The following is a 13,831-nucleotide window of genomic DNA, read 5'->3' on the forward strand; positions in this document are numbered from 1 at the left end:
CCCTCACCTATTTCTTCATTCTCACCTGAGATCCTCTTCCTCCATAAGATAGTTACACACACTAAAGCCCAGTATTTAAGTCACTTCTTAAGGAAGATAAGGATAACTCCCTTCCCTCCTAACCTTAAGAAATCTGGATGATCAAGTGTCTCCCCATCAGAAAATAAGGAAAGACTTAGGTGTGCATCCACTTCTCTATCCACCATATCGGAAATCCAGGCACACAGAAGCCATGAGCAAGCAGCAAGCACAGGTTTTTTGTTTGTTTTACCTTTTGTCCAATCAGTAAATACGGATCCTAGCATGTACCTATTGCCTAGCCTAAATATATTCTCTCTCCTAGTTAGTTCCCAAGACCAGTGAAGGAGAGATTTCGAGCAACTGGATTGTCCAACCAGACTAGACAACAACACAGACATCAGAAGAATGTCATTGCACTGGAACAGTAAGATGGTGGGTTTGTATCCTAATAGCTGTCATCTACAAACACAAAATTCAAAGTAGCACCTAAGTTCTAAGTCTCATTTTCCATAAATTTCACTTACGATTCAGATAAAGGACAAGAGAGAATATTTAGTTTAAAAGGGTATACAGCCCTTCCAAGACACTGACAGAGTAGCTGGTTCTTCTCAGTTACGACTGTATGTAAAAGGCCTGAGAATCAGTCCTTAAATGAGATTATAGAAAGAACGGAGGAAAAGCAGGTGGTTGTAAGCATGTTCCTCAGGAAAGGTCTCCCCAAAGAGAAAAAAAAAAACACTAGAATTTCTCTTCTAGCAGTAAGTTAGTATACCGCTTCCTATCTTGAGAGGTGATGAACCAAGTCATTGGGACAAGTTGCTCTGTTGTTTCCTTGAAGAGTCTGGTAAAGATTTTCACCACAGTGCTTTAGCATTCCTTGTTCTGGAATGGACAAAGGTCCAAGCTAGACACACAAAAAGAAAATTCAGCCAAGGAGCTGAACAGTGTCTTTGGGCATCCTCTACAGTCAGTGAAGTGATTGCGTTTGGAGATGTTCACTAAGGATAATTTGCTTAGCCTCTCTTAAGCATCCCTGCTATCTTTAAAACCATTACTGTTAATGGTCTGCTACAAGATAAGATTACTAAGGATTACAAAATATTTCTTTATGCAACAGCCAGAGAAAATAGGTTGCAAGTTTCTGAAGCTACTGTTTCAAACCTTGTAAAAAGGATGGTCAACACAGATATAAAGGGGATGACAGTATTAAAGAAGTAATTAGGATTTTCTTTAATGCTGGTAGCATTAGGATAGATGCATTAAAGACAACTGATATCTTCACAGAAGCTAGCATCTGGAACAAACATTGCATAAGACTTACGCATTTTGTTCAAAAAAACTAAAAAAAAATGCCTTTCAAAGAATTGTTGAATGGTTTGAATTAAGTTTGCACGTGCGTATGTAAAATCAGTTCTAAATACAACTGTGAAAATTCAAGTTGTTTTGTTTTCTTAGGCAACAACAAGGAGCCAGACACAGTAAATTAAGCCTGTTACAGTGACCATGACTCTCAGCTGTTTTAATTTTAGCTTTGAAGATCTGGGCTTTCAAATAGACTGATGTTGAATTCATCAGAACCAATGAATTACATTAATCTAATAGCGAGTTTTTCCTATTATGTTAGGAGAGAAGCTTTAAAAACTGGAAAGAGAAAACAGAACCACCAGCTTGTTGTCTTCACTGCTTGGCAATATGCAATGGCTTGCAAGTATCATAACTACTCAACATTACCAGGCAGAGAGATTTTTAAGGTGAACAGCACTTCAACAGAAGAACCTCTTCACACAGTTTCTCAGCTACAAAGCTAACTATATGCTGCTGCTTCAGCAAGCACTTCAACATGTGCCAATGCCATCTTGCAGTCAAGCAGTTCCTAAACATCCAAGCCTTCTGCTACAAGAGAGCCAAAATTCCTCTGCTTAATGGAGTTTGTTTCTTTAAAATGGGGAAGCTGGGAATCTCTCTCTTGAGCCAGATAGACATTTTGAATTAAAACCTGGCAACTGCACCATTAAATAAGATCCAAATGCTGATAACTAATTGTTTTGAACCCCCTGACTTATCCCCACTTACAAACTTGGAAATGTATCATTACACATTACACACAGTCCATTTCTTCATTGGTTTCTGAATTTATTCCAGATTGCCTTAAGCAACAATAAATAATTTGTTAAAGACTGTCAACTCATAAAAAGCCATGTGTTTGCATTTACTATAAGACACATTCCCAATTCAGTAACTTCTATTATTCTCACTTCTATTATTCTGGCTCTAGCCAGCAACAGATTTGGCTCGGTTTTGAGATCCACTCACATTTTTTTTTCCTTTGTATCACAGATATGTTTCCCTTCCTTGTTCACCTGTTACAGGTTACAGCAATGTGCGCAGTATCTTCTGTCACCCTTAACATATCTCATTCTGGAGCTTAGAAGCCTTTCCCCTGCCTGTTAACACTTGCACTATCATATGTGTGAGAGCATAAATGCAATATTAAAATGTTCTACCATTGTTTTTAAATATCCTGTACCGTAAGAGGCAAAAAGAAGAAAAAAGTGTCTGAGACCAAACATCTGCTTATTCATTTGCTTCTGTTGAGGGATGGCATTGCATTCCCTCTGCTGCTTTCCTCTCCAAGTAGCAACACCACCAACCCAGCAGCGGTGTGTCCATCGACTGCGTGGCATCAACTGATCAAGCCAGCTTGCAATATAGCAAGCTTAAACAGAATCTAAAAATCCTGAAGTCATCTTTGTTATTGATCAAAACTTAAGTAAAAATGAGATGCCACATTAAATTGTCAAGAATTTTTACCAATTGTCATAATGCTAACATGCGACTATCTCTAGGGAATGCAAATTCTTCCAATACCAAGTCTCTCTAACGCACCAAAGCCATATTACTGAAGGCAATTCTTAGAAGATAAATTCTTAGAATTAATGTATTTGAGTGAACAGTTGTATGTAAAAGTGGCTGAAGAGAGAAACTGCCAATATATATTTAAGAAGGAAGATCTGCATTTTTCATGAAAATGAAAAATGAAGCACCCCTGAATCGATGATTCAGGTGTTACCTGTCAGAGTATGGGTTAAAAATATATATATGTTTAAAATTAGGCTGTGTTTTTGAATACTGTGCTGAGGTACTAAGAAAGTAGCTAATGGTATTTCTGCATCTTTTAGTAATGACAAACATGATGGAGACTTGCTGTAAGTTAAATCAGACTTGGGTAACTCTCTGCAGCTGAGGGCTATCAGGCTAGCCTGCCTCTCCTCATCCTTACATCCTCTTACCTAATTCACATCCCTAGACAAACAAAAAAAAAAATCCCCAAAAGCAAAAAAAAGACAACTCCCCACACACATCCCTCTTTCAACACAAAGCATCCCTATCTCCCCACAAAAACACTTAAGGAGACTTGGGAACTTTTCACACAACAGTTTTCACTCTGTTTCTTCCAGTATGTGATAAGCAGCTTTACAAAAAGGCATTGGGAACCAGCTGAAGGAGATGCTCAGGATTTGAACAAAATCACCTCTGCAGAGAGGTTAATCAGAGGTTTGCAACATTGCTACAATCACACCCAGCACATGAAGCTTCCTCACACCTCTGATAATTTCCTTCATTAACTTAAATATTGCCACTTTGACCTATTAGCTACAGTACACATGCACTTCAGGAAAAATACCTTAACAGCCTAACCTTAAATACATAAAAGCAGTCTCATTTTGTCTTAAAAATTATGTTTGACTCCACAGAATAAAAATGGAAAGAAAGAACAGGGATGGGTCATGCAGTAGAAATTGGTTATTCAGTCATGTCCATCAGCTTTTCCCAAAGGACACAGATTATTTGGAGATTCACCTAACAGACAACTACCATGAAGCCAGCAATACATTCCAGCATTCAACTTCCTCTGCGGTCACTCAGTCATTAAGTATTAATCAACTTTTAAGACATCATCATATCTTTATATATGAACTGGTTCTGCTTTTAGGAAAGTCATGGTAATGGTTGAATTTTGGACCTCATAACTTTATCAAACTTCAAACTCAGGTCAGTAAAAGATAAACAAAACCCTCAATAGCTTTGTTACAGTTTTGAAATTTAGAAGCAAATTATTTGTAAATGTGGAGTATATAATTGATATAAACTCATTTAAGTTCTTAAAAGGTTTTTAAAGGTTTTTTTTTTTTTTGTATAGATTGATTTATGGTAAGTGTCTCACATCAATAAGTCTTGCCAGTCACTTTTAAAGTACTCATCATACATTATCATCAACTGTGGTCTACAAGGATTTACTGAAAGTAGTATAGAAAATATACTGGCCCTATTTTATTTCTGTTATAACCACACTAATATCCTTTTAAGTAACAATTTCACTGGAAACAACTTCTCCCCAAGGCCTATAGAGTACCTATAAAACGTGAAAATAAGTTCATGAATATCCCAACTTACACTCACTATACATGTTTCTTCTGCCTATACCTACTGCTGCGAAGCACCGAATTTATAACTACATACTTTAAAAACCAGTGCATGTATGCTCACTCCTTGAGTATTGATTTTCTCCGCAAGGCTCAAGTAACCTAATTGTCTCAGAGAGGGACTGCAACAAAAAATGTAGCTCTCGAGCCACCTCATGAAGTATGCATACCTTCATGCTCCAGGACTGGCTGTAACCTATCATACATCCTATCATTCAAAACGATCCGTCTTTGGTCTGTCTTTTGCACTGGGAGAGTGGCATGTGGACACCAGCTTCTTTAGCAAGAAAACCATAAAGAACCTCAAAGCCTTATCTGAAAAATACAGGCATTGTGAATGACAAAGAAAATATCAACATTGCATCAGAACCGTATAAACAAAACAGTCTAGAAATTAATATATATTTTATTCATATCCACAGAACTGAGCCATTGAATAGTTTGTCTGTTACAGCACTCACAAATAATGCATTACTTGAAATCATAAGAACTTATTTCCACATATGCACTGTTGGCACATCTAATGTACTGCAGAGGATTCACAACAAATTGCAATGAAATAACTATTGAAAGAAATATCAATATTCCATTTTTTCTTACCATGGTTCATACAGGTTATGGGAATAAAAATAACTAGATCAAATGAGAGTGAAATCCCCAGAAGAACATGTATTCCTACCAAACTTAATACAGAAAAAGCCTCTTCACACCAGTGCTGCAGGATTATTGAAGATGATTACTGTGACAAAATACTGACTTCATCAGGAAAGAAAAAAAGCAAGTCAAAATTAAGGTTATGCAGTTATCTTCAAACAAGTAATGCCTATTTTTCCCCATCCACGCTAATATCATGGTGTAATTTTGAATACAGATATGTGACCATGCTAATCATCAGCTACCGGAAGAGTATTTAGTTATCAAACTGTTAACAGACTACTTCTCCCATCTATAATCATTTACTTGCTGACACATATCAACATGTAGACACGTCTGGCTAATGTCTCTTAAAAAAGCCAGGGCTTAGATTCCTATGCTTCCTGTGTTTTAGCCATCAGTCCTGCCGAGATGAGGCACTGACCTTCCTTTTGATGCACAATGGGAGAATACCCTGCTTACAAGCTCACGACTGTGCAGCTTCCTTGATAGAGTGAAGAATCACAAAAACGCATGTAGGAGGGCAGAGAGGATTCGATACCTTTCTCAAAATTTGAAATGTGACATTTCCAGCAGTTCATCAGTTTTTAGCCTTTCCCCCACCCAGAAGTGTCAACACCCCAAGTTTAATATTCTGCAGTTCGGTAGAAAGGGAAGGTAACACCCTATCAACCAGTTGATAGTTTGGGGTTGGGATTTTTCTTTGTGTGTGTGCACGCACACGTGTGTGTGTGTGTATGCGCGTGTTTTTCTCCCTTCCAGGTTTCACCTTTAAAAGATTTTGCTATGACATTGAGAATTTTCATGCAACAAAGGTAATGTACCCTTGTAACAAAGCAATTTCTATTGAAAGAGACTTCAGGTGGCTGCATCGCAAGAAGTGCTTTTCTGTGCAACTCCAAGTCAATGAGACAGTGATTGCCATTCTTTATGCTGCTGAATAATTTGTACACTGCTACATTATGCAAAGCCATCCACATTCGCCTACATCCCTGCAAACACACGGCTACTCCCCTATTTCAATTGTACTGTACACACTAACAATAGGGTTCATCTAGTAAGCTATTCAGAAAACTCCCGTACAGTACGCTGGTCATCTCAGCTCATTTCCTTGATGTTAGAAGCAACACGAAAAATCCTTTCAAACATTGTTTAAGACATGGGAATATACTTAGGAGCACCTTAAACCTCATAAAGTATTCACCACAGCTGCTCCAGTATCCATTCTGCTGTGGTCCCAAACAGACTTAAGTTACGTTCTGCTGCTGCAGGAATAGATGCCTTGAAAAAAAAAATCTCCTCCACCCAACAGAGGTTGGAAATATTCAAAGTCCCAAGAAGGAAGGGAAGGGGAGAGAAGGGGGAAGGAGAGGGGAAAAAAAAAAAAAAAAAAAAAAAAAAAAACCCTAACACATCTAGAACTAAAGACTGTATTTTCTTTTGGCAATTTTAGAACTACATTATAATCACTGTGAGATAAACGCGCTAACCTCCATCTGCACCACCCCAATATTTCTCCTCCCACATTAGTGCTGAATTTGCGGGAAGAGAATGAATAAGCCAAGAACATTCAAAATCTTTCCAGTGAGGAAGAGCTCTGCATGTGACATGGGGGCATCAACTCCGATGCACCTGGGCTCTGGCCAGCCCGGGATCTCCAGGTGGCTCCTTCCCCTGCCAGTCGGCAAAGTCATGCCCGGGAACATCCAAGCACCACTTGTCTCCCGAGTCCAAGGTGGCAGAGGGGCAGCCCAAGGGAGCCCCTAGGGAGAGCTCTGGATGGGGAAGCAGGAGAAAAGGGCTTACATGCTCCAGCTTGTCCTTCCTGCGCAGCCAGACGCTGGCACTGTAGTCCTGCTGCTTGACGGTGCTGTAGAAGTTGGCGCCGACGCGGGTGAGGCTCGGCGAGGGCTCCCGGGGTCTGCTCTTGAGCCTCAGCTGCTCGAAGCCCTCGTGGGGGGACGAGGAGAGCCAGTCATGCCTGACTTCCATCTTGACATGACAAGGCAGGGTCCAAGCAAGAGCCAGGGGAAAGCGAGAAATTAAGGGGCACTGGGTGAAGGGGGTCCGAGATAAGAGAGGGGCGGGGGGGAAGAGAGAGAGAGAGAAAAGAAAAGAAAAGGGTGAGGGGAAGAAGGAAAGGGGAGGAAAAAGAAAACAAAGAGCGGAGGGGAGGGACGGCGAGGAAGGGGAGGCAGCGGGAGGAGGAGAGCTGCAGGTACGAGAGGGCTGTCAGGGAAGCACGGGCAGGGGCGCCGCTCCGAGGCGCTGCCGCCGGGTGCCGGCAGCGCCCTGCAGCCCGCGGCGGCTCCTGCCGCCTCTGCCCGGGACGGCGGCTCCGCGGGCCGCGCCGGAGGCTCCGCGGGGCTCCGCGCACGCGGAGCGCGGCCGGGCGGGGCCGCCGCCCGCCTGCAGGTTGGCGCAGTGGAGGCGCCGCCGCGGCCGGCGGCTCCGCCCCCGCCGCCGCCCCGGACCGGACCGCGGGCGGCGGCCGCGGCTCCCCCCTCCCGGCGGCGGCACCGGCTCCCCCGGGCCTCCTCCGCGCCCCTGCTGCCCCCGCGGGAGCCGCCCCAGCACCGCTGCTGCGGGGTGGGCCGGGGAGAGGGGCCGGGGCGCCGCGCTGCTGCCCGGGGCCGAGCTGCCCCGGGGCCGTGTCCCCACAGGCTGCCCCCAGGAGGGGCTGACGTTCGCTTAGCAGAAACGAGATCCGACAAGGGAAAATGAAAAAAAGAAAAAAGGACTTTCTCATGCCACGAAGAGCCACCTCAGTAATTGCCCACACTATGCACGGCTACATCAGGTACACACAAGGAATGAATTCCTCAGGCAGCAGCACGAAATACTTACTGAGCGGTTTTCCGGGTGCTGGTGAATAGGTGCTGGGAGAAAACTTGTAGTTTGCCAGGGAACAAGACTGATGCAGCAACGCAGATAAAGTGGTACTGAAAGGTTGCACCGAGTCCGGTTGACTTAAGAGAACTGGATAACAAATAGTAAAATAATTGGTTGAGATTAGTTGGAGAGAACATCTTAAAAATAACTCTCTGGTAACAGCTTCATCTGGAGTGAAGTCTACTTTCATATGATCAAGACACATATGTAGAATATTCTTATGATCAGAATGGTGTTTTGCAAGAATACACCATCAGGCTGAAAAACAGCAGCAAATCAAATTTTGTCCTTCTGAGTTTTAAAAGAGGAGAGCAAAAAAAATGCACACACCACACCTCATAACTGAGGATGATCATCAGCAGGTAGTACAAGTATTTTAGTGACCATGAAACACTGAGGTGGGGGAGGCGGGGGGGAGAGTTGAATAACATCAGGTTTGGTAACACACACCCAAATACTATAAAAACTAAGTGTAGCCAGACACTGATTAATCAGAACCATCAATGTTAGATGTGAATGATTTTTACTTACTAGCATAAAGAACTCACAGCTTCCCCCTCCCCCCGAGTAGCTGAGCTGCTTCCATTTTCTCCTGTTAATGACTAAGTTTGGGAATTTCCAAGTCACAAGAGCAGCAAGCCAGTGCACTCTCCTGGCACCTGGAACAAGTTAGGGCCATGTGATTCTGCTTCATGCAAGACACCCTTGAAGGATCAGAAATACTGCTCTGATAGGCCATGCAATGTACTAGTCATAAACTCTTGCACAGTATCATGATTTAAAGCTTGCTGAACCAAGCTATATTTGCAAATGCCCCTTTATAACCAAGTTTTATGTGCACATAGATGCACCTACAACCAAGGAACAAGAATATGTGCTAGCACTCAGTCAAAACAAGCCACCCCCCAAACACAGCCCCCAAGTTTCTCCAGATAGGATAAGTTCATGTTGTTGCTGGAAAAAAGAAAAATGCTTATGATGTTCTATGCTGTTTTTTGTTTTTACCTGGAAAATTTCACACTGTTTGTCTAGCGATATATAAAACACTTAAGCCTTGTCATTATTCCTCTTTCTCATTTATGCTGCTTGCAAATATTTCCTAAAAGTTTGTTTTTAGTGTCATTCTGCATTCTCCACCTGTTTTCTTCCTCATCCTTTAAAACATTGCAATGTGACAGACCAGAATCAACATACAACTCTACGTCAGCACAATGTATTGTCAGTACAATATATTGCGCCACTTCTTCATTTTTTTTCTTTTAAATACAGATTTAGCTTTTTTGTAGGGTTAGTTTATCTTACTGTCCTTAGCCAGATTACCAGCAACCTTCACAAATAGAGTTCTAATGTTGTTTTTAACTCCTAAGGCATTAAAGAGAGCTTGCTCACCTTTTCAGAACTTTATGGGCCATGGCCCCCAGCTTTGCTTCATGTGTTCTCTTCTACTATTGCTGCTGCTGCCACTAATACTACCGCAGTCCTCATTAGGATGAGAGAGGAGAAAAAAAAAAATCCAGAACAAGCCTATTAAAGTGCTATGCGTAAACTACACCTACAAGTGCTATGCTATTTCCTAACCTCAATCAGGAAGGAAGGTTTTTGTTGGGAGAACTTAATTTAATGACTATAAATTTTTGTGCCTTCATAAAAATTTTACTCAGAATAACAAACAACCTAAGAGTACAATGCCAATCCCCCGTGAGCGTGTGGCTATCGATCCAATTTGTGGAGCGTTACACACCATTTTCTAGTATTTCTCTTCCAATTTATTCCTGGTTTGGACCTCAGCAGAAAGCAAGTTTGTCTGGACCACAACCATACCATCCAGGATAATTTAGAGATAATTCAACTCTCATTAAAATTCAATCAGCTCTGTGGCAGGTCAACAATTCCAATTGGCTGTATGAGTAGGATTAAATTGCTGTCTGTCTTTCATGCAATTTTCAGAATTACCCAGACACCTGCTCCCGTCAAGGCCCTTTGCTTCCAGAACCAGACAACCACTGCAGCAAGAACAACTGAAATCACTAGCACTGCGCTTATCCCATTAGCAGTAGATACAAGTCATGCATATCATAGCATGTTTTATTTCACTGTACTTCATGCTACAGTCCTCTAAGTCATTCTCCATTGTAGCACCAAGATTCGGAGAAACTCCTAGGCTGTCTGCCAAACTTTCCACTTTCTCTGCCACCAAGATGAACCTTGTGGGAGGCAGAGCTAACTCAGGGCCATGAGAAGGACAGGATAAGGATGCAAGTGAAAAAGATTCAGGTAGGGCCACTACATGTCTGATTCCTTTTAAAGGCAAATTCTTTTCTCTTCTGGAAGTCTTGTCCAGACAAGGCTTAAGGACTTAGTCCCTCTGCTCTAGCTTTCTAGACACACAGTACTTGCTCTCTTAAAAAGCAGTTCTTGCAATACACCTATAAAAAGTATCAGACTTTTTAACCAACAAACACTAAATAACAAAACTTCATTATGGCTGGATAACTGAGAGAAACAAATACCTGCAATGAATTTGAGACTTTTGAGGGCATAGTGCACTCACTACATTTTTTGCTGCACAGTTGCACTGCTCACAAGCCCTGTCCCACTTTTTGGGCTTTGCTCCACCTGACCACAACAGCAGGCAGCAATCACCTGCAGGCTCCAACTGGTGCCCAGTCCAAGGGCAATGTTGAACACCAGCTCCCATAGCAGCAGAGCTCCAAGCAGGAGGACAAAAACCACTTCACCTTGCAGCTGAACTTACCTTCTCATCAAAGAATTACTGACAAGACTGAGCTGGGGAGATCTGCACACCCTCTTGATATCCCTAAGCACATCATAGCTTAAACCGTTACTCTGTCAATTTCTGAATTACTAAACCACCAACAGCTGCTGCCTAGATCCCTAAACTCCAGCAGCCTGCAGCAAAAAACCTTTTGCAGGGGCTTGTCTCCTCTGAGCTGATTGCCTTGCTGTGTTTGTCTGTCTCCCAGCCTATCTGGTCCTGCCTCCTTGGTAGCAGCTGCTGATCACTGAAACATAAGTTTGCTGTAGAGGAGAACCAGAGAGGGGGAAAAAAAGTAGGAGAGGAGAAAATCTATAGTGGTACATCAAGAATTGTAATTAATTTTTGTATCCCCATAAGTAACTTTTGGGGAATACCTGTATCTTTATTTTGTGGACAGGAATCCATATTGCAAGTATGTAACAGTGAGGTGGAGGCTAAGGTTACATTGAGGTTTTGGGGCAGGAGGTGTTCCAGAGTTATGAGTTTATCAGGCACCTACCTCAGAAATAACAGAGAAATATTGCTCCATACTGGTAATGTTGCCTGTTTAGCCCTCCATGTCTTCCAGGATCCAACCATTAACCAACTTCTTCTGTGTCTCTTGACCCAAATTTTAACCCTAAGCTCAGTCTTCTCTGAAAAAAAAATAAATAAAATAAAAAAAGAAAAAGAATAACACATTAGGAACATATTTACTCTTGAGACATCATGTCAAATTTGGCTGACATTAGCCACGTGTTTCTGCATGTATCAGCCTGGAAGTGACAGACAAATAATATAATTACCTAAGGTTCATTTCCTTTAGGAACTGAACAAAAATATCTAAGAGATTTAAGAGATTTGCCCATGTTCTATATGAAATAAATAAGTTATCTTGCAAATATCTTTTTTTTTCCAAGCAATTTAGAGGTCCAGGGCTGGAATGGGTCTCCCAAGCCATCCTTTCCCCCTGCATACAATCCCCAGGGCCTCACTACACCTGCCCCTTGAGCCCAACCTGTGCTGAATGCACACTAATGTGGGCTGGGATACTCTCATTTCCTCTAGGAAAATGTGGTATTATTCATCTTCTCAAAGTTCAGTTGACTTCTTCCTCTGCTCTTCCATCCCACCCTGCACCCCCATCCACTATTTGCCAAAGAACAGCTTTAGATGCGGGCCGCAACAATTTACATACTGCATCTGAAAATAACATTAACTAGTGGCACAGACTAATGGGGCTGTCTGTCCTCCATCGCACCTCTCATGCCTTCCCTTGTCCCCACTGGAGTCATGAGACAAAAATAATCATATAGCAAAGGTATAACCAGAGGGTTAGAATTTGGCCTTAAAATTAACATGCAGCCAGCAGTGCCAGGGTCCCTCCCCTGAGCCCGAGACCCTCGACATTTGTATGAAGGCTCCTGGCTCAGTTTTTGCTCCCCCGTTAGGCTCACATCTACCTCAGCCTGTGCTGCTCCTGCTGTGTTTATCTGGGCGGCTTATCTAAGCACGAGGCAGACTGCTGACAAGATCTGAGTTCTTGAGTGCTCTTGCTCTGAAGGGAAGAGTTAAAATTGTTACAAAGCAGAGGTAGTCGGCAGAGGAAAAATACTGGAAGGGGGGGACAAAAGCTGTTTTTTTTTTTTCTTTTTTTCCCCATGAACTGGAACTGAAAGCACAGTAGGTGAGGGACCTGCACAAACTGAGGAAGGGCTCTCTCCAGGGAGAGAGGAATGCCCTTTTACTTTTATTTTCAATTATAGCTGCTAACATGGGATATGTGCTCTACACTGTCACAACAAGAAATGCTAGGAGGGAGCAGAGAGGAAAACTGAGCATTCACTTCATGAACAACAGAGAAGTTAAAAAGCAGAAGTGTCTGTGTTGGTAGGGCCATACGAGAAAAGAATGAGCTCCAATATTTGTAGTCTAAAACTTACTCAAATTATATCCTCACAATGAATTGAGATAGGAAAGAGGAAGAAGTATATTCCAGAAAAAAAAATTAGACAACACAGAGAATTTCTTAGTTAAAAAAAAAAAAGTGATAATAATAAAAACGAAGTACCTCTGTACTGTACTTTTTCACTTATTTGAGAAAAAAAAAATCAGTTAAAAGTATTAGATGAAGGGGCAAACAGCTCTCTTAGCAAGTAAGACTTTTCTTTTGCTATAAAATCTTATTTCTACTATACAAAAATATATACCTTAAAATATTCTTAAATCATTTAAAGCAGAATTTTGTGTGCCCCCAAAGTATTCTTCAAGAAGTTCAACTTGATTCTACAGAAGAGATTTTTTTTTTGCAACTATTTTTTTTTCAAGTGAAGGAAATTCCCTAAATTCTAAGTGCCTTTAGGAAATAGGCTCAAAGATACTAGCGCAGTAACGTAACGCTACAAGCTACAGCACCAGGAGCTTTAACACACACTGTTTTCTAATTGCAATAAAGCTTACAAGAAAAAGTTAGTCATCTTTATTTGTACAATCCTGTGTACCGTGAATACAGTTGACCTGAAACACTTCTCACTGCATCACTTTTTTTCCCCAAAAAAGAGATGCCTCACATTATATCAGATATCAGACCTACTTGCACGACCAAGAAAATGTTTAGTGGTATGACAGCACCTAAAAGAAGACGATATGAGACCTATGAGTCAATGTGAAATTTGAGTTCATCCTTACCTAATCACACTTAGGTAGGTGATTCAATCAGATCAGTCTCTGAACTGGTACCTCCAGGGAGGATGTATTTACATGGGCTACAGCAGAGCATAGACTTTACTTATGAGGAAGCACATCTTTACAGACAGGTATCTGATGTAAGCCTTGCTGAGCTGTAAGGGCTGTACACATGCTTAATGATTCAAGACAAGCCTTCTATGCATTAGTACTTGCTGGTAAATAGCATATATTCTAGCACAGGTATGATATAAATAAACTAAAGACACTGTCAAATTCGGCTGTGCTAAGGCAGAGATGTTGGGACTCTTTGTGCCAGGTTTTGCACAGACATATC

The 13,831-nt window shown here is 41.7% G+C and overlaps 1 protein-coding gene across 1 annotated transcript in view; it reads right to left on the reverse strand.

Annotated features, from left to right (window-relative positions):
* The window catches only part of PLD5 (phospholipase D family member 5), a 170,967-nt gene extending 163,730 nt beyond the window's left edge, over positions 1-7,237 (reverse strand). The window contains exon 1 of the mRNA XM_088524166.1: positions 6,966-7,237. Within this exon, the coding sequence (XP_088380292.1) occupies positions 6,966-7,151 (186 nt within the window). The 5' untranslated portion in view covers positions 7,152-7,237. The remainder of the gene's footprint in view (positions 1-6,965) is intronic.
* Positions 7,238-13,831: the final 6,594 nt, after the last annotated feature.

Source organism: Tinamus guttatus, unplaced genomic scaffold (genome assembly GCF_059628265.1).
Source record: "Tinamus guttatus ecotype Peru unplaced genomic scaffold, ASM5962826v1 Tinamus_guttatus_pri_ptg000208l, whole genome shotgun sequence".
Taxonomy (NCBI): Eukaryota; Metazoa; Chordata; class Aves; order Tinamiformes; family Tinamidae; genus Tinamus; species Tinamus guttatus.